The sequence below is a fragment of the Tachypleus tridentatus genome, chromosome 10, assembly GCF_004210375.1.
Source record: "Tachypleus tridentatus isolate NWPU-2018 chromosome 10, ASM421037v1, whole genome shotgun sequence".
Classification (NCBI taxonomy): domain Eukaryota; kingdom Metazoa; phylum Arthropoda; class Merostomata; order Xiphosura; family Limulidae; genus Tachypleus; species Tachypleus tridentatus.
Window position 1 is genome coordinate 43,747,703 of NC_134834.1, and position 20,317 is coordinate 43,768,019.

Below are 20,317 nucleotides of genomic sequence, written 5' to 3' on the forward strand. Positions count from 1 at the left end.
CACAACTTTTACACTTTCAGTTTTATGCTTTAATTTAATTTACAATAGCAGTTTGAAAGTAATATTGGCAAAGAACTTCAAAGTAATTGTTTTAACTTCTTGCTAGTTCAATAAAATCTTGATTCCTCTTTGCAAAATATATAACTATTGCAGTTATCCTATTGAATATTAATATAGGCACAATGAACCAGCCTAAAGTCACTTCTTGTTTCGTCCATAAAACATAATACAGTGTAAACAAGGTGCAAAAGCAAAACGTAAAAAAATCTGACTGAAATTTAATGCAATTTCATAATACATACATACTCAAAATCAACTAATGTGCTCAAGATACAAGTGAGTTAGCACTTTGATATAAAAAAATTACAGTTAAAATAAATGATGGAAGAAATAATAAATGAAGAATAAACAATACCATAGTGAAATAAGAATAAAATTTGCAATGTCACAAATTAACCTATTAACTAAAAATTAATCTAGACAACATATTTTTCTCATCTTTGAAATATAACATAATTTAAAGTAGAATCATAAGCAAAATTAAAACATTAATTGCAAGTAAATGTAACCCTAATGTACAAGTTTAAAGTAATTCTTTCTGTCATGTTTCAAACAAAATATAAATCATATTAGGAAGACAGACAAAACATACACTTAATGTACAACCAATGAAAAAGTCTGTTGTCAATATTCGTATCATCTATAAAAAGACATTGCATATACAAAACGAAAAGTCAAAAGTGAAGCATTAAATGAAAATTAAAGTAGACCCAGTTAACTATTCTAACGTCATTCTTTGTCGTATCATTTGAAGACAACATAGTTTAGGGTGAATAATCAGAAAATCCAAAATATAAATTTGAAATTAAAGTAGGCATTACGTACAAGTCTAACGTCGCGCTTTCTCTAATTTTGCAAATACTAAATGGTTTATAGTACTACAGAGGCAAAAATTAAATATTAATTGGAAATTCGGGTAGATGTATTGAACAAGTCTAACACCACTTCTCGTTTCATCAATCAAACAAAATATAATGTATACAAGATGCACAGATATAAGGCTTATTAGGGTTGCGATTCTTTATATTAGTTGTCTGTGACTTGTTGACGATAAATTTCAATGACAAACAAACAGCACACTATTTGCTTCTTTTAAATTATTGTAATTAAAACAAGTCAAGCGTATATGCAAATATTCATTACATAGTTAATCACCACAGTTGAATCCAGAGCTTGAAATAATTTTCTTTTTCGTTAAACATCCATACATTCAATTACTTTAGAACCCAATTGACAAGACGGATTATTCTTCTCTACTCGGTTATTACAATACAATTTACGGTTATTACACTTTAAAAGTTGCCATTATACACACTTTATGGCTAAACTCACGATGGCTCAGTCCATAATTATCTTTATCTTCTTTTTTTCGAGAGACACACACACATATATTTACACATTCTGGACAGTGATCTAGAACCTTCTATATCCTGCTATATGTTATATGATGCAACAATACTCGACTAAAGCAAAGAGAAAAATTCAGAAGGTTGGAGTAACATGACATCCATTCACAACAATTGAACTGTATACAAGATAATTCATAAACAGTTACGTAAGTAAACTTGCCGTAACTATCACTTCTAAAGACAACTTACTTTAATGCTCGAACTATATAAATTAAATAACATTCTTGATTAAACTTAAAATGAACATTCGTGTATATCCAACCACAGGTAAAAACTAAAATTGAGATATTAACGTCCACCCATTGAATTTGTCTAATGTTACTCTTCGTTTCATCTTTTATACACAAAGTAATTTATAGTATACACACACGGACAAATGAAAGCAGTAACAGAAAATTAATGTAGACTGAATGTACATGTCTAACGTAGCTTATCTTTTAAACACAACATAGTTTAGAGTAGGTAAACCGATAAAACTTAAAATATCATTGAAAATTAATGTAGAACTAATATTAAAATATGTGATCACACTTTGTTTCATCTTTCTAGCACAACGCACTTCGTAGTAGGTACATATATAAAACTGAAGTATTAAATGAAAATTAATATAGATGGCATCCAATGCCACTCTAACATATGTTAGAGTAATTACACATATAAAACACTAAATTATTAACTAAAAAAGAGTGTATATCTAATGTAGAAGTCTTAACGTCACACTTTGTTTCATCTTTAAAACAACATGTAGTTTATATACCGACTCAGAAAAACTAAAACGTTAATTGAAACTAATGTAGACCTCAACTCTGATATCATTGTTTATATGGTCATTCAAACACGAATTAGTACTCTCACTATGAGCAAGCAAACGAAAATATTAACCGTTAAACTACTTGTAATTTTAATGTGAAATATGTCGATATGTTTTGTTTGAGTCGTTTAGTACTAAATAATGTCAGTATTGTATACAACATAAATAAAAGACTGCAAAACAACTTTATATTTAAAGAAAACAGTCATTGTTATTTATTCACGAACATATAATCATGTCTAGAAGGTAGAAAAGTAGAATGGCGAATATTAGTTACCATGATTAAGACATACGTTTAATTAATAAAAGTTATTACAATATTCACGAAAATGTGAATGATATTAAAATTACTTTAGATTGAAGGATTAAAAATGAACCAAACCTAAAGAAGAACAATTGATGAAATTATGATAAGACTTTAGCCACAAAACATTTCCAAGTGACTCACCAAGATTGACTTCTTACTATGTCTCTTTCAATCAAACACAGCATATTATGAAAAAGATGTAAAACGAATCTGAAATACCTGCCTGCAATCAATAATAAATGTTACAGTGCTAAACAGGCAAGTTAAAGATAACTTCAGATTCTAAATTGAGGTCGTTACTAACATGATTTCACGACTCACCAATACAGCTCAATGTAGTTTCTAAGTTTGCACATTCACGATAAAGTAGTGATCCTAAAATAACTTCAGATTCCATAGCAAGGCCTTTACTTTTTAAGTATCCCAACATACATCCTAATGGTTCATTGCCATGTGTGGAATTACCAACCTTCTTTTCCTTATTAAAATTCGCAAGTTTTTGTAAGATGTAGTTTTACTAAGAACTATGTTTTAGTATCATCAGTAGTGATTAAAATAACTTACAACTCACTACCTCGTTATATACTAAGGAAGATATAAAACTCCTCATTGTGTATGACATACAGCTTAATCCTTTTTCTTTTCATACAAAGAATGACTTACTGCTCTACTTTTATATTAAAGACCTTTCTACCTTAATCAGTGATGTCGAAAACCCACTTGTTGAGAAATTTATATGCGAAAACGGCTGTTTTTGCATATAAACCTTTCTACCTTGTTTTACACTGAAGATGATTTACAGTTAATTATTTTATTCTATACTGAGAATGACTTATAGATTGATCCTTTGTTTCATACTGAGATCTACATACAGTTCTTTACTTTGTTTAATACTGAGGATAGAGTCTCCTGCTTAATACTTTGTTTAATATTAAAGATGACATATCCCACTCACTACTTTCTGTCGTATTGATAACGACTTACGATTCACTATTTTGTTTTTATTTCTAAAGTTTACTTACACATTATAACTGTGTTTTATATTAAGGATGACTTATAATCCACTAAATTGTATCATACCGAAGATGATTTACGACCCATTACGTTATTTTATACCGAATAAAACTTACAATTTAACACTCTTTTTATATTGAAGATAATTTACACTTGCCGCTACTTTCTGGTTTATGTTGTGAATTACTATTATGCTTTATATTGAGGCTGACTTAAAGCTTGAAACTTGGTTTTATATTGAAAATAACTCCCATTCTATTACTTTGCTTTATACTTAGGATTACTTACAGGTTTCTACTGTCTTTTATGGTGTGAATGGCTTTACGTTTGCTACTCTGTTTCTCACTTAGAATGACCTGCAACTCGCTTCGTTGTTTTATACCGAGAATGGTTTACAACTTGCTACTTTATTTGATACTGACGCTGACTACCTTCTTTTACACAGAGAATTACTTATAAGTCACTGCTTTGTTAGATACTGAGTATGATTTGAATCTTACTATTTGTTTTTATCGAGGATGACATATAGCTGTCTACTTTGTTTGATACGAAAACTGATTTACCACTTGCTGCTTTGTTTCGTTCCAAAAATATATTACAGCTTTCTGTCTTGTTTTACATTGAAGATGACTTAAAATTATCTAGTCTTTCATACTGAGAATAACTTACGGTTCTAATTTATTGTGTGTTGCTCATAACTTATGACTTACCATCTGCTACATTTTTAACACTGAGGATAGCTTATAGCTTCCTAGTTTGTTTTACATCGAATATGAATTATAGTTTGCGACTTTGTTTTTCGTAATAAGGATGACTTACAGTTCTCTATTTTGTTTCATACTGAGAATAAATTACAACTCACTTCGTTTTACAGTGAGGATAGCTTTCAGTTCTCTTCTTTGTTCCATGCTGAGGATGACATACAGCTTGCTACTGTGTTTTAATTAACGGTAACTTACAGATTCTACTTTGTATTATACTAAGGATAGCTTAGAGCTCTCTTCTTGGTTTCATACTCAAGATGACTTATAACTCTCTACTGTGTTTCATATTGAAGATGTCTTACAGCTATTTTATATTCTAACTTTCTGTTATTGTCGTTTTTTTAAAACTGAGAATGGTTTACAGCTCTAATTTATTTTATAATGATAATATATTGTTTTATACTGGGAATGCCTTAGAGCTCGCTATCTTCTTTTATACAAATCACTACAGTAGTAAAAAAATTACTCTGTTTTCTACATTTTTTGCGTACTGTCTTCATAGACATAAATAATGCAAAATAATTTTAAAAAGTATATTTTACTTAGTAATTGAGCTTGCGGGTATAACGAGTGGTTGAGAAAGTTACAAACAACAGTGTGAAATATTGAATGATAATTTAATTGAATTTCAAAGTCTAGATATTGTAAGAACTAGATATGATTTTTTTTTCGTTTTATCTCTAGCTACGTTAAGCTGTATCTACTTCCTGACAGAACCAAGACAGGAAAAAGAAAAACTAAAGTAAAGAAAAATGAATTGTCTCCAGTATTTGATGAAGTGATGAAGGTATATTTACATATAGATAATTGGTCTGTCTGCCTATATCTGTTTATTAATTTAACAGCTTATGGTCATTTTCAACACCATTCTTGAATGATTCTAAGTTTTAAAATGCCTTCCAATGGTTTAGCGGTAAGTCTGAATTTTTACTTAGTGATAAATCGAGTACCGATAGCAGTAATAGGCAAAGTACAAATAACCGTTTGTGTAGTTTTGTGCTTAACAATATACAAACTTTAAAAAAAGTTATTTTGTGTGTATAATCAAAAGTGAAATATGTATATATTACACCCTTGTGCAAATTAATTGACGGAAACAAGACGGAAAATTACGATTTTTTTAAAAATTTTTGCGTTTTATTTTTGAGAATCCAAAAATTACTCACAAATTGATACATGATATGACCGCCTTTATTTTTCAGAAGATCATTAATCCGCTTTGGCATCGAGTCCACGAGTTGACTGCAATCTTTACTAATTTTTGGATCGCGGTAACACATCAATTATGGCCTCAATTAGCTTATCTTTTTCAGTACACTCTTTTCCTCGAAGTCTTTCTTTACAAATCGCCAAAAGATTTTCAGTAGGATTTAAGTCCGGAGAGTTTCCAGGCCAGTCCAGCACCTTTATTCGCGTTCTAGTTATAAAATTCTTCACAAGTTTCGATGTGTGGCACGGAGCCAGATCTTGCTGAAAAATGCCAGATCCATCTGGAAATCTCTTATTCAATTCTGGAACGACTCTTCTCTGCAAAACTTCGATGTACTGTGATCCTTGCATCATACCGTCTACGATATGTAAGGCTCCGACGCCATAGTAGCTGAAAAAGCCCCAAAACATCTTCTTCAAGGGATGTTTTACGAACTGGTTGATGTGAGATTCTCGAAGTTTCTCACCTGGAGATCTGCGAACATGCAGACTTTTTTGACCGTGTACGAAGAAATGAGTCTTGTCACTGAATAATATCTTCCTCCATTGTTCTTGCGTCTAGTTCTTGTATTTCAGACCACATTGATACCGTTTTTTCTTCATCGAGTTGGTAAGAAGTTGTTTTTTGACTGGTCTCCTTGCCCTTCTAAAGCAATTTCGAATGACGTAATATTCCTCAAAATTTCGTCATATATCCCATAAATAGATCTACCGTACTGCAAAACACAGCTAATGACGCCGTCTGTGTGAAAAAATGACTATTAAAGGAAATCAGCGGGTCCAGCGAGCCCACACCGGCCGCCATGCTGAAAAGATTGTAAAATGACCATCTGTTTCAATTAATTTGCACAAGGGTGTATATAATGTGTTGTAATAAACCGATCACACAGAAGCGAAAAATGAGTAAATATTTAATACAAAATAGTGCAAAAACCGTAAGCCATGTAGGAAGCTCTGTCTTCTAAGGAGTATATATACATATACATATATTAGTGAAAGTAAATAATTTATATCAAAATGAAGTTAAATAAATAAACAAAACCATCAGGAAGGACTGCGTTAAAAACAGCAGATTTCAACCTCTGCTTAATTATATTATAACCATAAAATATTCAAGCCATAAACCAAAACATATTAACATGGATTTTTTTAATTAAAAAATCATAATATATATAATGATAAATATCCAATTCGTCTTTGTTGTATTTTCAGATAATCCGATAGGTAAGTATTAAGATTGAAAACTGTTTATTTCAGAGAAACTGTGAGCACAGTTTGATTAAATCAGCTTTGAAGTAAAAACTCTAGATAACAGTAGAGACTGAATGGAATGAATTCACTTTGAAATAAACATAATTTATTTTGAGATAAACAACGAACAGCAGCACCTGACCTGAACGAAATCTAAGTGAACACGGAAAATGTATATTTCTTTCAAGGTTGGCTTTTCTTTATCCCGAACGAGAATAGCTTCTGTTTACGTGAAACAGTATTTCAGTTTGTGGCCTGTCAGTGCTTCTCATAAGACTTGGCCACATTCTCACCAGGAAATAATTCTAATAATCAACTGTACACTAGACGTCGTGTTTGAAGGATTCTTAATGACTCATCTATCATACTAATCGTTTCTTCTTCCAAGATAAAAAGGTTACAGACACTTGTTTCTCATTGTGACAAAAGCTAAATGAAATTAAAACATTCACAACCACATTAATATTCTATTTTCTGTCTTTTGCAATTTGTAATTTTTCACTGGTTTTCATATACGTTTTTCAGAAGGAAAAAAAAAAAAGATAACGGCACAGTTCTTCTTTGCAAAACACTATCATGAGAACAGACATATATCAAGAAACCGTATATTTTAAAACTGATAGATTGTTATGTTATTTCATTAGAACACACAAATTCATCTCTTTAATTCAGTTTATAATTGAATATAAATAGATTTGATCACTCGGTTACATATTTTAATGGTGTTCCTCAGAAGCGTAGTTGTGTGTCTGCAGATAAACAACGCTAGAAATCGGGTTTCGATACCCGTGGTTGGCATCTCACAGATAACCCAGTGTATAGTTTTGTGGTTAACAAACAAACAACATTTTAATGTTATTAATAAAACGGGTTAGATAAGGCTGTTTTACGTTAGAGTAAAAGCAGGTGATACATTTCATTATTGTACCGTGCCTATATGTTGATAAATTTCAATTTAGGAAACACGTAATAGAATTATCATTCGAAAGTTTAAATTATGGGGGTAAAGAATAGTTTTAAAGAGTTGTGGTGCGTGGAGCATACTAAATGTTTTTGTTTTTTTCTTTTTCGGTTTTAGTATATTTCTTTATCGCCTAAATTTTCGCGCATTTTACCTATATACACGTGCGGAAACACAAGGATATTTTAACAATAGAGTGGTATGTGGATAACTTTCTGGTATTCTAGGTTACCTAGTATCATATAGGTCGGTTTTCTTTTTCATGAAAAATGTTGATGAACTAACAATATAGTTTAACATCATGTAGTACTGTATTTTGTTCATATGTGAATAAGTTTAACAGCACCTAACGGCTGTATCATTCATATAATTCACTAATGATAACACGTGACGTGAGTAATGCATAGGTTTTGTTAGAGTGCCTAATGCCTTGTGCACTCATCATCTTTGAATTTTCTTGATATACATAATGATTACTTTTTATTCTGTTTTAACATAGCATTGGTCTCTTTCTTCCACTCTTTCAAAGCCAGAAATCCTATTTTTTTTCCAAATAACGTTTTTTTTTACTTCACCTGTTATTTAGAATTATTTTTCTGACCAGTATGTATCATGACCACTTCACCTGAGAAGATCATAGAAGAAGTTAGTGATTTTAATGATGCTATATCCAGTGTAAACGAAGCCTTTTGTTTATTACCAGAGTGCATTAGGCCGGCTGGAATATGACAGACACCGTAGTGTTTGAGATGCTATATACATCATCATATTGTGTCATGATAAAATAAATGCCAACAGAACATTTTTGGACACTGATTTATTACAATACAGTTGGAACAGCTAATATAACTCGATGTAATCACTAAGACATGGATTATTTGCACGTCTATATCGAAGCTAGGATTTTGACAACGTCTGTAGTATGAAACAATGTTGTGACCCTTACTTTCCAAACTATCAAGTGATTTATGATAGTTAAATATATGTTCGATTGTTTGCAGCAATTGCTCACATTATCTAATCGAGGTGGAAATGCTGCAGAGCTAATTTCGTAATGTTCGCCAGATACGTAATTAGGGCAGCTAATGTTATTAGATATAATGTTTAAAACATTTACAATTGGCATGACCAAAAATTATCACTATAATTTGTAATATATATGTTAAAGCTCATAAAACCATTTCACTATTTCATTTAAGAAATAAAAGGTCCTACAATAACATAGATAATTATGTAATTTTTTACGTGGTATTTCGAGTGTGTGTTTCTTCTTATAGAAAAGCCACATCGGACTATATGCTATATCTACCTAGGGGAATCAAACCTGTGCTTTTAGCATTATAATTCCGAAGACGTACCGCTGCCCCACGAGGAACATGTGCTTTTGAATAATCTGTATCGCATTTTAATATTATCAAGCTTGGCGTGGTCTGATGGTTAAGCGCTGACTCGCAATCTGTAGGCTGTGGGTTCAAGACCCGTTATCGAATATGTTCGCTTTTTCAGCTATTATAAGAGGTTTTGCGTGAACCTATTAGTGTCACGTGACCACAACGAGGTTTGTAAACATACCGCCATATTGGGTGGCAAGTGTCCCGCATGACTGAACGAGTTAACAACTGCTGTATTCAGTACTATTCACATGTAAATTGCTGCCGCTGGCTTTTCATCACTTGTAGCGCACCTGACAGGTGCTGAAAAGGCCAGGTATGAGGAAAAAGTGAAGAAACTGGGTGTAGGACACCCGTATATGCTCCCGCCACGTGTATTTACGCCAGTAATATCAAGCCAAGACAACGTTGCTCAGAGTCAGACTGTTGCCGGAGTAGATCTGCCAAATATTACATATGGTGACATTTATATATATTTGATAAACAGAACTTCCACCTATACAAATGAAAGTCTAAAAGGTTACAAAAGCCTTGATGCGTACAAGTACTTTGTGGCAGGATTTGTACAGAATGTCCAGATAACCAGGGCAACGTCGGATAAAGTCATCATTACAGCAAAGGTTTGTACATCATGTTATATTACATACATGTATCATGTACTCTGTATGATAGATTTAACTACATTTTAGACGAAGACTAGATACTGAAGTAAAGTAGGGCCCCCATTTTAATAAATGGTTCAATATTATTGTACTACATGTGTACTGACTGTTGTCAAAGCTCTAGCCTAGGAGCACTTCTATACATGTTTGTATAATGATATTAAGACACCTAATTGTCTAGGCTGTTTCAAAACTTAATTTTTGATTTATGATTAATTTTTGGTACGGTATCAATATATAGATAATAAATAGTATAAGTAGACATAGACCGTTAAAGCTGGTCAATAGCCATGTTAGGTTTCTGTAAAAATAATTTAATATTTAACTGTTCTGTTATTTTTTATATTATTTTATTATTTGAGTGACACATGTATCCCAACCTGATACCCAGTTGTCTTTAAAAGCTTATATATACACAACTTAATATTTTATTTGTTATTTTACAGGTGTGCCACTCTCAGCGGCTAAACGAACCACCACTAAAGCCATGGGTTGCTAGCTGCAGGAATGGAGAGATGATATCTTCCCACTGCACCTGCAAGGCTGGAATAGGCGAAGTCTGCTCCCACGTAGCAGCAACTTTGTTCTACATGGAAGCTGTCGTAAAGAGACATCACAGCACAGCTTGCACATCAATGCCTTGTGAGTGGATTGTGCCATCCAGAGGAAAGGGACACTTAAAGCAGGTCACAGACATGGACTTCACAAGTGTCACAACCAAAAAACAAAACTGACCGAGCAGTCTAGAACAGCATGCCAAGCAACAGCACCAGTTACAGTTTATTTCGGAAATCAGACTTCTCTAAAGTTACACAGTAGAATCCGTTTAATAGGTTTTCTTTGATCATAAGATGTTCTTCTGGCGGATTTTAAAACAGTTTACGCACACATGCTTATACCGATGTTACATTGTTAAGTAAACATTAAAGCTACATTATTTGAAGCTAACAGCTAGTGTTTGTGCGCTCCGTAAGGTGTACTCTATGTTTTATTCAAAGTTACTTTCGTTAACAGTATTTGTTGCTTTCAATCAGCGGTAACCTGCAAGAGTCGCTTAACGTAAAGCATCTCACGTGATGCCGGACAAATTTCTTCTTCTTTGTGGACTTTTGTCGACTTACGCACTTAAAGAAAAGAAAAAAATTAGGCGACTTTATTTGCAAAATGCAGCAAAAGGGTTAATATTAATAAATCGACATAATTACAGTGGTGGAAAAATTTATTGCATACATCAGTTGTTCACTTTTTGTTTCAGAATCATCGTTTGTTTTAGGCCCAAGTGTATGTAGGTGAAAATGTGTTTCATGGATGATGCAATACAGTCTTGTTATTACATAAGTAACTTTATATTCTGTTTGGATATGGCTTTAGAAGCTTTTTTGGCCATAAATAGAGCTTTTTGGTGAGAATCAGTTTAGAAATCTATCTGCTACAATGTGCGTGTGAAGCTACCATGGCCAAGGGTTATGAGTTAATTCCACAATAAAATAGCAGCAATTGTTTATTTGAGTCTTTCAAAAAGCTGGTTTTCTAAAATAATTAAACTTAACCAACGTACAGTGAGCCGCTAGGTGTTGAAATATAGAGAGACTGACTCGTGGAGCAGCTGAAAAGAAAGGATAGGAAGACTGGACTGAAGATTTGTGGAGCAAAGTTATATTTTTAAACCAATCAATTCTCATCCTGCACGGGTCTGATGGAAAGCACTTTGTCCAACGTTGACGTGGAAAAGAGTTTCCATTCAGTATCAGAAACTATGATCAGGATGAGGACGCTTCAATTTTCTGAAAGTTCCAGTTAAAGCTAAATATTCAGGATCACTTTGTTAGAGCTGGCCAGTACACATTCCACGATGATTCTGCTCGTGCAACAAGTCTAAAGAGTATATTCCTGCACTCTATACAGTAGACGTGAATTAAAGAGGAAATTTCCACTTTACCTGTACTGAAAAAGACATTTTAGGTTTTATTTCATCGCTTCTGGTAAAGGACTATCTTCAAAGGGAAAGGACCAAGATACTACGCTAGCCAGACAACAACTCAGATCTCAACTCTATCAAAACTTCTGGAAGGTAATGGGTAACAGAATGATAGATAAGAAACTGGTAAACACATTATAACTGTATGAAGCCATAATCTATGTGTGGCATCATAAACTCAGTTCATCGTGAAATCATTCCACCGTGAACTCTATAGCACTGTGATGTCAAACAGCTATCAAGGCAAGGGGGAACACAACCAAATATTAAAACAAGAAAAAGATTCTGTGACTACTTTTTGTCAATTACATTACTGGCGGTATCTTTAAATATATGTTTTTGTACTTTCCAACTATTCGTTGATAATTTGCTGTAATATGTTTGTCACGGTTGATTTCTTAATTAAAATACAAATGTGTTTGAATGGCTGAAATATGAAACAGGTTACACCATGCAATTTCCATAATGTAAAATTTGCATACCTCAAAAATTAAAGGAACCAAGAAAAATCTGAACCAAATTAAGTGATGCAATAATTTTTCCCACCCCTGTATGTTTGACAATTGTTTTTCTTATTTCATTAGTACCGTGTAGCAAAGAATGAGCTCGAGAGTCGAACCTTATGGCTGTCTGTGTGGCATAGTGACAAACTTGGAAGAAATGATTTTTTAGGAGAAGTTATGATTCCACTCACGAAGGAAGTATTGATCGATTCAAATCCAAGACCACAGTGGTACTCACTTGAAGACCGTGTAAGTTACAGAATAACATTGTTTTGAACTAGTTGTTCTTTAGTAGAGACAAATTCGCTGAATCTATCTGAATCGAAGTTCTACAAGATCACTAAACTAAAAAAATCGTTTAATTAATTGTCACCCCGTTCTTTCAGAGACACGTTTAGGTAAGAGTTATAATAAAACTAAACTTAAATAGTTGGACGAGTTCTGATCTTTGAAGGATCCTTCATTTGGTAAATTTAATGAGACTCTGACGTAAGGCTCCAGAACTGGAAATCCTTCAGTTGATCAACACCATATAAAAGAGACAGAATAATGGTAATTAGAAGTGCATTTGGTGCAAAAACCACTGATTATATATACATAGTTAATGTTTATAAATTATCTACGAAACATTTCATGAAGAATTTATACAACATCAAAAAATGATTTTAGTACTTTACGTAGATACTTCTTAGTACTTTTGAGGCTTTAAACTACTATCTTCATCATATTAGTTAGGCTCAAAAGTTAATACTTTCTTTGTTATAGCAAAAGTTTTTTTTTTCCTTACACAAGGTTTGCTTTCAATTAACAATTCTGTAGTTCTTGCAATCTGTGGAAAGTCCTTTATCAAAGCCGTATTGTTTTCGTAGTTGTAAATGTTTCGAGATGTCACCCAATTATCTGAACAAGTTACTTGGTAAACATATGTCTTACTTTGAAACTTTGAAATTTCACCTTGTTACTTCCATTACTTATGGAGTAAGTTCAGTTATTGAAATCACTTTTTAAACTCAAATCATTTTAAATACCAGTTTTTATATTAGGTTTTTTCTGGTACAGAACAGGCCAGAGTACAGTGTGTTTCTATTTCTGTGTTTACCGAAAAATAAAATATTTTCATACAGTTTTGTTGATGGTAAATCAGCTTGTTTGGTAGCTGGTGCACAACATATTTGTAGTAAATATGACACACATCTCTTGAACGGTTGGCACAGAAAAAGAAAAGGGATCCACTGTGTTGCCATATTCAGGGTTTAATACCATTCGAGCATAAGTATTCAAGTAGTAGCTGGGGCTAATCATTTTTGTAAGCCATATATCCCATGTAATTTTACACAGAATAAAAATTATCAATAGGCTTCCATTAAGACCATAGATCCTGGGGTCGAGCCACCTCCTATCTAAATACGCTACTGTATCTAAGGTTGTTATAAATAAATAACTCACTCTGAGGGATAATGAACTTTTATTGAATGTTATTAAAAATAACTTCAAACCTACCAACTGCTTATAGCTTGTTGCCGTTACTAGGTCCATATATTATTATGCTCTTTTCCAACTAAAGATAACGTGATTTACTCTGTAGAAAGACAAATAACAGCTTTTAAAATGCTTGTCATATGATTAACGCGGCCTGGCATAACCAGGTGGTTAGGGCGCTCAACTCGTAATCTGAGGAGTGCGAGTTCGAATCCTCCTCATATTAAACATGTTCACTCTTTTAGCCTAGGGATGTCGTTATGTAACGGTCACTCCCAATTTTTGTTGGTAAAAGAGTAGCCCAAGAGTTGGCTGTGGATGGTAGTGACTAACTGCCTTCCCTCTTGTCTTACATTGATAAACTAGGGGCGGCTAGCGCAGATAGACTTCCCTTATGTAGCTTTTCGTGAAATTAAAAAAAAGCACACAAACACAAAAACCTATGATTAGCGTGCGTATTGTGAATTCAAGAATCTATGGTTTGCGCTACGTTGCTATAGCTCATGCTTTGCACTTTGGAACCTTGATTACGTCATAATAATGACAGTTTAACCTCACTTTTGATTTGCTCAAGAGCTGTCTATGGATGCTGTTAAATAGCTGCATTTCCTTTAACTTGTGTGTTCAAAATTACGGATGACTTGAGAAAATATCTGAAACAAACAATCATACGTAATTCCTAACCATTTATATTTATGTTAATTATATTTGTTCGTTACTCAGAAAATTCAAATGTTTTACTATAAATTAATAACAGCTTATGTTTCGGGTAAGTTAAAAATCAGTTATAAAAGTACGTTGAATGCAGTTTTGTTATCCGAAATTATATTTCTGAAAAAAACAACAACAACTGTGTTGTATTTGTGTTATTTATAAAATAGTTTTGACTCATCCTGTACGACACAGTGTAAACAATGTGGTAAATATAGAACCATATTATTGCACCGATATATCATCTCGCCATTGTTATCCAACTCAGACAGAGCTATAAATGTTAATTGTAAATAAGTTATTTTATAATACTTTAAGATATACAAATAATTTGCAATTGCAGAAATTATTTTATATTCAAAATGATAATTATATTGATGAACATGATGCATTTCATAAAGTAACTAATGAATTCATTCTTGATCATAATTAAAAAGCTAGTTATAATTGGAGTAACGTTAATATAACTGTAGACGGAAAGTTCGGAATCCTTATTAAGTTACAAGGGAACATTTACGACGGCTCTGAAGTACGTCACTGATGAATCTTCAGAAAGCAGAACAGGAGAACTTCATGTATTGATAAAGGAGGCAAAGAACCTAATAGCCACTCGGTCAAATGGCACTTCAGATCCCTTTTGTAAAAGGTAAGAACAGATACATAGGTAACGGTATTTCCAAAGTTTATAAAACCGTAATATTTCGCAAATACTAAATTGAAATAATATATGCATTATCTTTCATGTTTTAAAATTTACCATTCTACTTCTTAAATTACATATTTAATTGGTGTGCATTTTCTTATAGCAAAGCCACATTAGGCTACCTGCTAGGTCTCCCCCATGGGAATCGATCCCCTGAGTTTAGCGTTGTAAATCCGTAGACTTATCGCTATACCAGCGGGTGTCTTTTCGTTGGCTTCAGAAAGAACTGAGATTAATATTAATGTAATCGTAAATAATTGCACACAGATACGTAAAAACTTATATATGGAGATAAAAAGTAGGGTATAGTCTATTTCATATTATAAACTACGTGAGGAATAACTATGACTTTTATAAAATATATTTAGGCCCGGCATGGCTAAGCGTGTTAAGGCGTTCGACTCGTAATCCGAGGATCGCGGGTTCGAATCCCGGTCACAAACATGCCTGCCCTTTCAGCCGTGGGGGCATTATAATGTTACGGTCAATTCCACTATTCGTTGGTAAAAGAGTAGCCCAAGAGTTGGCGTGGGTGGTGATGACTAGCTGCCTTCCCTCTAGTCTTACACTGCTAAATTAGGGACGACTAGCGCAGATAGCCCTCGTGTAGCTTTGCGCGAAATTCAAAACAAAAAATCATTACGTCCATGTGGGTGTACGTACAAATTTTCAGTTTGCAGTTTGCAGTTTTATGGGCGGTTTTGCCTTTTTTACCTCTACTTTACCTCCTGTAGATGGATAGATCTTCATAAATTTAGTTGTTGTTTGTTATTAAACACAAAGCTATGCAAAGAGCTATCTGTGCTCTACCCACCACGGGTATTGAAACCCGGTTGCTTCCACTGGAGAGCGTCAAATTTAATATGGAAATTCATTGGGAACATATAGAGTTATATGCAAATTTCTAGTTTTGCATTTTCCAGTACCTTACCTTCTGTGAATTTATCTTCACCAAATATGGCAAGAAGGTTTGTTGGTCTCATGGAGAGATGCATTCAAACTTTCAGTTTTTATCGGCGTTTTTTTTTCAACACTACTTCACCGTATTTTAATGGAAATTCATCAAATTTGGCATGAAAGTTTCTTGGGTCCATGCAGAGACACTTGCGTATTTACTGTGTCACATTTTGATTTGAAGTTTCTATGAGCTTTTTTTTTTGAAAACAGTTTTTCATGTCCTACGATAACCTTTTATTAATCATGAGTTTACATAACTTCCATCCTGTGGACGGGTACTTTAGCTAGTATAAAATACATTAACATGTTCTGGCCATTATTTTATTTATATTATTGAAAAAGCAACAAAAACTGATAATAAATGCAGGTATTGACAACATAGTTATTTTACAGGATAGAGAAAAAGCTTTACTTAAATGCAATTGAGACACTACGAATAGTTTCTATACATTAACGTTTTTGAGAAAGGTTCATGTTACACTTAAGACTTTTACCAAATTAGTATAAGGTTTATACTCATGCTATTATAGAAAAAGATATTTCTTACTGCTCATGAAATAGTTTGTATTTTTGATATAAATATTCAGTCACATATGGAGCCAGTTGGTTACAGTGCTCGATTCGTAATCCGATAGTTGTTGGTTCGAATCCCCATTACATCAAATATTTCGCCTTTTCAGCCGTGGGGGCGTTATAAAATGACGGTTAATCCCACTATTCGTTGCTAAAAAAGTAGCCCAAGAGTTGGCGGTGGGTGGTGATGACTAGCTGCCTTCCCTCTAGTCTTACACTGCTAAATTAGGGAAGGCTAACGTAAATAACCCTCGAGTAGCTTTGCGCGAAATTCAAAACAAACCACATTTGTAATAAATCCTAAGATCATGAACCTATAAGGTTTATATATATGCTCTTCTGAAGTTTTGATAACCGAAAGATAGAGAACCACTTAAAAACACCTGCCACTGTTATGTAACTACTTTTAATTAAACAATACAGCATTGACAGTTAAGTTTTAATTTTGACAGCTCAACGTAGGTGAAAATAAAATATTAGTACAAAATACATTAAAACAATATTTAATGTCTTCGTAACATTTCTTATACGTTTTACTGACCACTAATTTTCGTACGATAAGGTTTTTCACCCCTTGAAACCAGCTAATTGAAGGCATGGTAAAAATATTTATGTTAATCGTTTATGATACATCAGGTATAATGGAGTATATTACAATAACAGGTAATAGGCATGATATTCTATCTCAGTAAAACTACTAATGAAGTTATTCATCTCATTCTTTAACTCTTACTGGAAGCTCATACTAGGTCAGCAATGAATAAGCTGAATAAATTCTTAAGACTTTAGTGTAACGGATTAAAGGAAAGAGCCCTGACGCCTCTGTATATACTTTGCACTTTCAGCTGAATTATAACAGTGACAACTAATTCCATAATCCAGTTAAAAGAGCCAGAATGGGGGTGGGTGCTGCTTCATAGTTGTCAGTGATTCATTGACACCAGAGTTCAGTATCGACTCCAGGATAGATTTAACCTAATTATTCCTGAACCATAGGGATTTATGACTTGCTAATTAGTCCACGCATGTATTAAGTGTCGTTCATTTAGAATATTTCAATTCTAGTTTTACTGTAATAGCAAAGCACACCTATAACCTGTTAACGAAATATAATTACCAAAATAAAAATTATAATTCTTAACTTAGTATAACCTGAAAGTGTTTTAAGGATAATGGGTTGTCTTACGTATAGTTTCAATAATATCTAGGTATATATAAAAGCTACTTTCTGTTTGTAACGTTCAGATTAGCTCAGTGGTTAGTCTCACGCAAAAGTCTCTCATTCAAATTCCAGTCGAGTGGGGATTATTTATAACTTTTTAAATTATCAGCTTATTATGTTTAAAACAAGGCCTTACAATATAAGAAAAAACACACAACAGATTAACATGATATTTAAATTCGGGATTTGAATAACAAATTATTATTTTGAATAAAGAAGTTAGCACACAGGGTCACATATAAAAGTTGTAATGGTTTTCAAACAAGACTTAATAGACAGCGCCAAAACACATTATTATTTAAATTTTCACCTTAAATAAGAGACATTTAAAAACTTAGTCAAAATTTTATAGACATTTTCTATGAAAGTTTATACGATTATGTATTTGTCTTTCAAATTCTTTACCATCACGATTAATAAATCGTAGACTCAGACATTTGATCGTGTGGGAATATTTCTCGAGAACCAATCTTTTAGCATGGTTCAATTTATAATGCTTTATTAATGAGGAGATTTGAACATAACAAAAAATATACATAACTTAAAATTATGATGGAAGACATCTTATACGAAATGACCAAATATACACAAAAATTTTGTTTTCGTGAAATACTAACAAAATAATAAACTTTCCTCATACATATAGTTTTACTATAGTATAATTAAATTTTAAAAAAACTTGCTCATGAAAGAGTCATTTATATTTAATTTTCTGAATAAATACTAATCAGTATTTACCGTCATATAACAGGTATTCAGCTAGTTAACTTAGTAAGCATGTGCAATTATATGTTAAGGGTAATTGTAAGTTTGATAATGTCGATTGTCATTTGTATATATCTTAGTTCCTTTTCCAGTGTTTGTTACTAAGGGAGTAGATAATCTCACCCTCTTCTCTGGTGCGTAATTATTGTATCGAATTCTTTATTCCGTGGCTTTGACTATTATTAAACATTTAAGACATGTAAAACAAATATGAAATTCTCAATTTCCATAGTTACTTATTACCAGACAAGTCCAAGAAGTCAAAACAAAAGACGCCTGTCCTTAAAAAAACCTGCCGCCCTGAGTGGAACTGTACCTTAGTCTACAAAAACCTTACCTTAGATGACCTCAAGGACAGATGCCTTGAGCTTACTATTTGGGACCACGACAAAATAACTAGTAATGACTTCCTGGGAGGCATTAGACTGAGCCTTGGAACTGGTAAGTAATGTTTAACCAAAATGGAAAAAGTGTATTATATTGGAATTTTTAATAAGCTCAAAAAAAGAAACCTTGTTCAACACAAGAAGGCAGAAAAAGACAAAAAAATATATTAGTGAAATCATTTAAATTGTTTTATTTTACGGTTACAGTACCAGTATCCCATTGAGAAGTTTTAATAGCACAAGTGTCGTTTATTTATAAGTGTGTTTTCTCATACCAAAGCCACAGCAGGTTATCTGCTGTGTCCATCGAGGGGAATTGAACTCTGATTTTAGTTATGTAAATCGGAAGAATCAGCAATGGGGGGCTTAGAGAGAGGACACGTCAGTGTTCTTACTCAATACGGAGGAACTAACAGTAAAAAAATCTTCTAGACGGTAAAATCCTATGAGAAATCTCACATATTTCCTCACTCAAGTAGTGCTATTGAGGAAAATTCCATTTAAAAATTCAATAACGAAAATTTACTTGTGGTCAATTTAGTGCAATAACTCCAAATTAAATACAACAAAGCGTAAACCATAGGTGTCTCTGACCAGCCCTTTTAGTTTGCTGTGTGCACAAACCTTGTCTCTTTTCTCAACTCTCCACTAGACTTACTTAGTTTCATCGTGTCAGTATTCTCTGGGACTCTTTAATATTCTATATGAATATAGATACTTAGTACAACGATATCAATGATTACAACATTGGTTTAACTTATGTCTAAACTACTTAACAATTGTTAATCGATCAACCATATAGATCTTTCGGTGATTAGAAATATTACAGCGAGAGTCTACAATATTAGAGATTATAAACTACACAATCCAAAACCAGAATTCACTTCTGTTTACACTAATATATAGTAATGTGCAAGTGTGTTAGGACAAAGGCTACTTTCAAAGAACAATGGACGGGAGATCATAGGCGAAATGTCAACATTTTATTAATCTTCATATTAGTATAACAGAAACTTAGTGAAAGTACATGAGTTCAGCAAATAGTTAATATTTTATGTCCCTCTTTGGATTAAATAATTATAAACAATCTTTTAGGCATCATTGTCATATATTTAATCTAAGTGTCCTTGCATATTTTACTCCAAATGTCTCTAATACATTCCCATAAAGTATTTTTGGAAGTAATATTTGATTTGTCAAG

General features: G+C 32.9%; 2 protein-coding genes across 3 annotated transcripts in view; one reads left to right on the forward strand and one right to left on the reverse strand.

Moving 5' to 3' along the window:
* Window positions 1-20,317, forward strand: part of LOC143229158 (uncharacterized) — a 72,835-nt gene that overhangs the window by 44,492 nt on the left and 8,026 nt on the right. Inside the window, exons 5-8 of one of the 2 annotated variants that reach the window (XM_076461066.1) lie at window positions 5,050-5,152; window positions 12,402-12,569; window positions 14,984-15,156; window positions 18,963-19,171. In XM_076461066.1, the coding sequence (XP_076317181.1) occupies window positions 5,050-5,152; window positions 12,402-12,569; window positions 14,984-15,156; window positions 18,963-19,171 (653 nt within the window). Of the gene's footprint in view, window positions 1-5,049; window positions 5,153-10,285; window positions 11,911-12,401; window positions 12,570-14,983; window positions 15,157-18,962; window positions 19,172-20,317 lie in introns of those variants that run through there. The other variant, XM_076461068.1, reaches the window with a different exon arrangement.
* LOC143229159 (ELMO domain-containing protein 3-like) overlaps window positions 12,628-20,317 on the reverse strand; it is a 146,997-nt gene continuing 139,307 nt past the window's right edge. Inside the window, exon 10 of the mRNA XM_076461076.1 lies at window positions 12,628-12,832. Coding sequence (XP_076317191.1) covers window positions 12,781-12,832 — 52 coding nt within the window. The 3' untranslated portion in view covers window positions 12,628-12,780. The remainder of the gene's footprint in view (window positions 12,833-20,317) is intronic.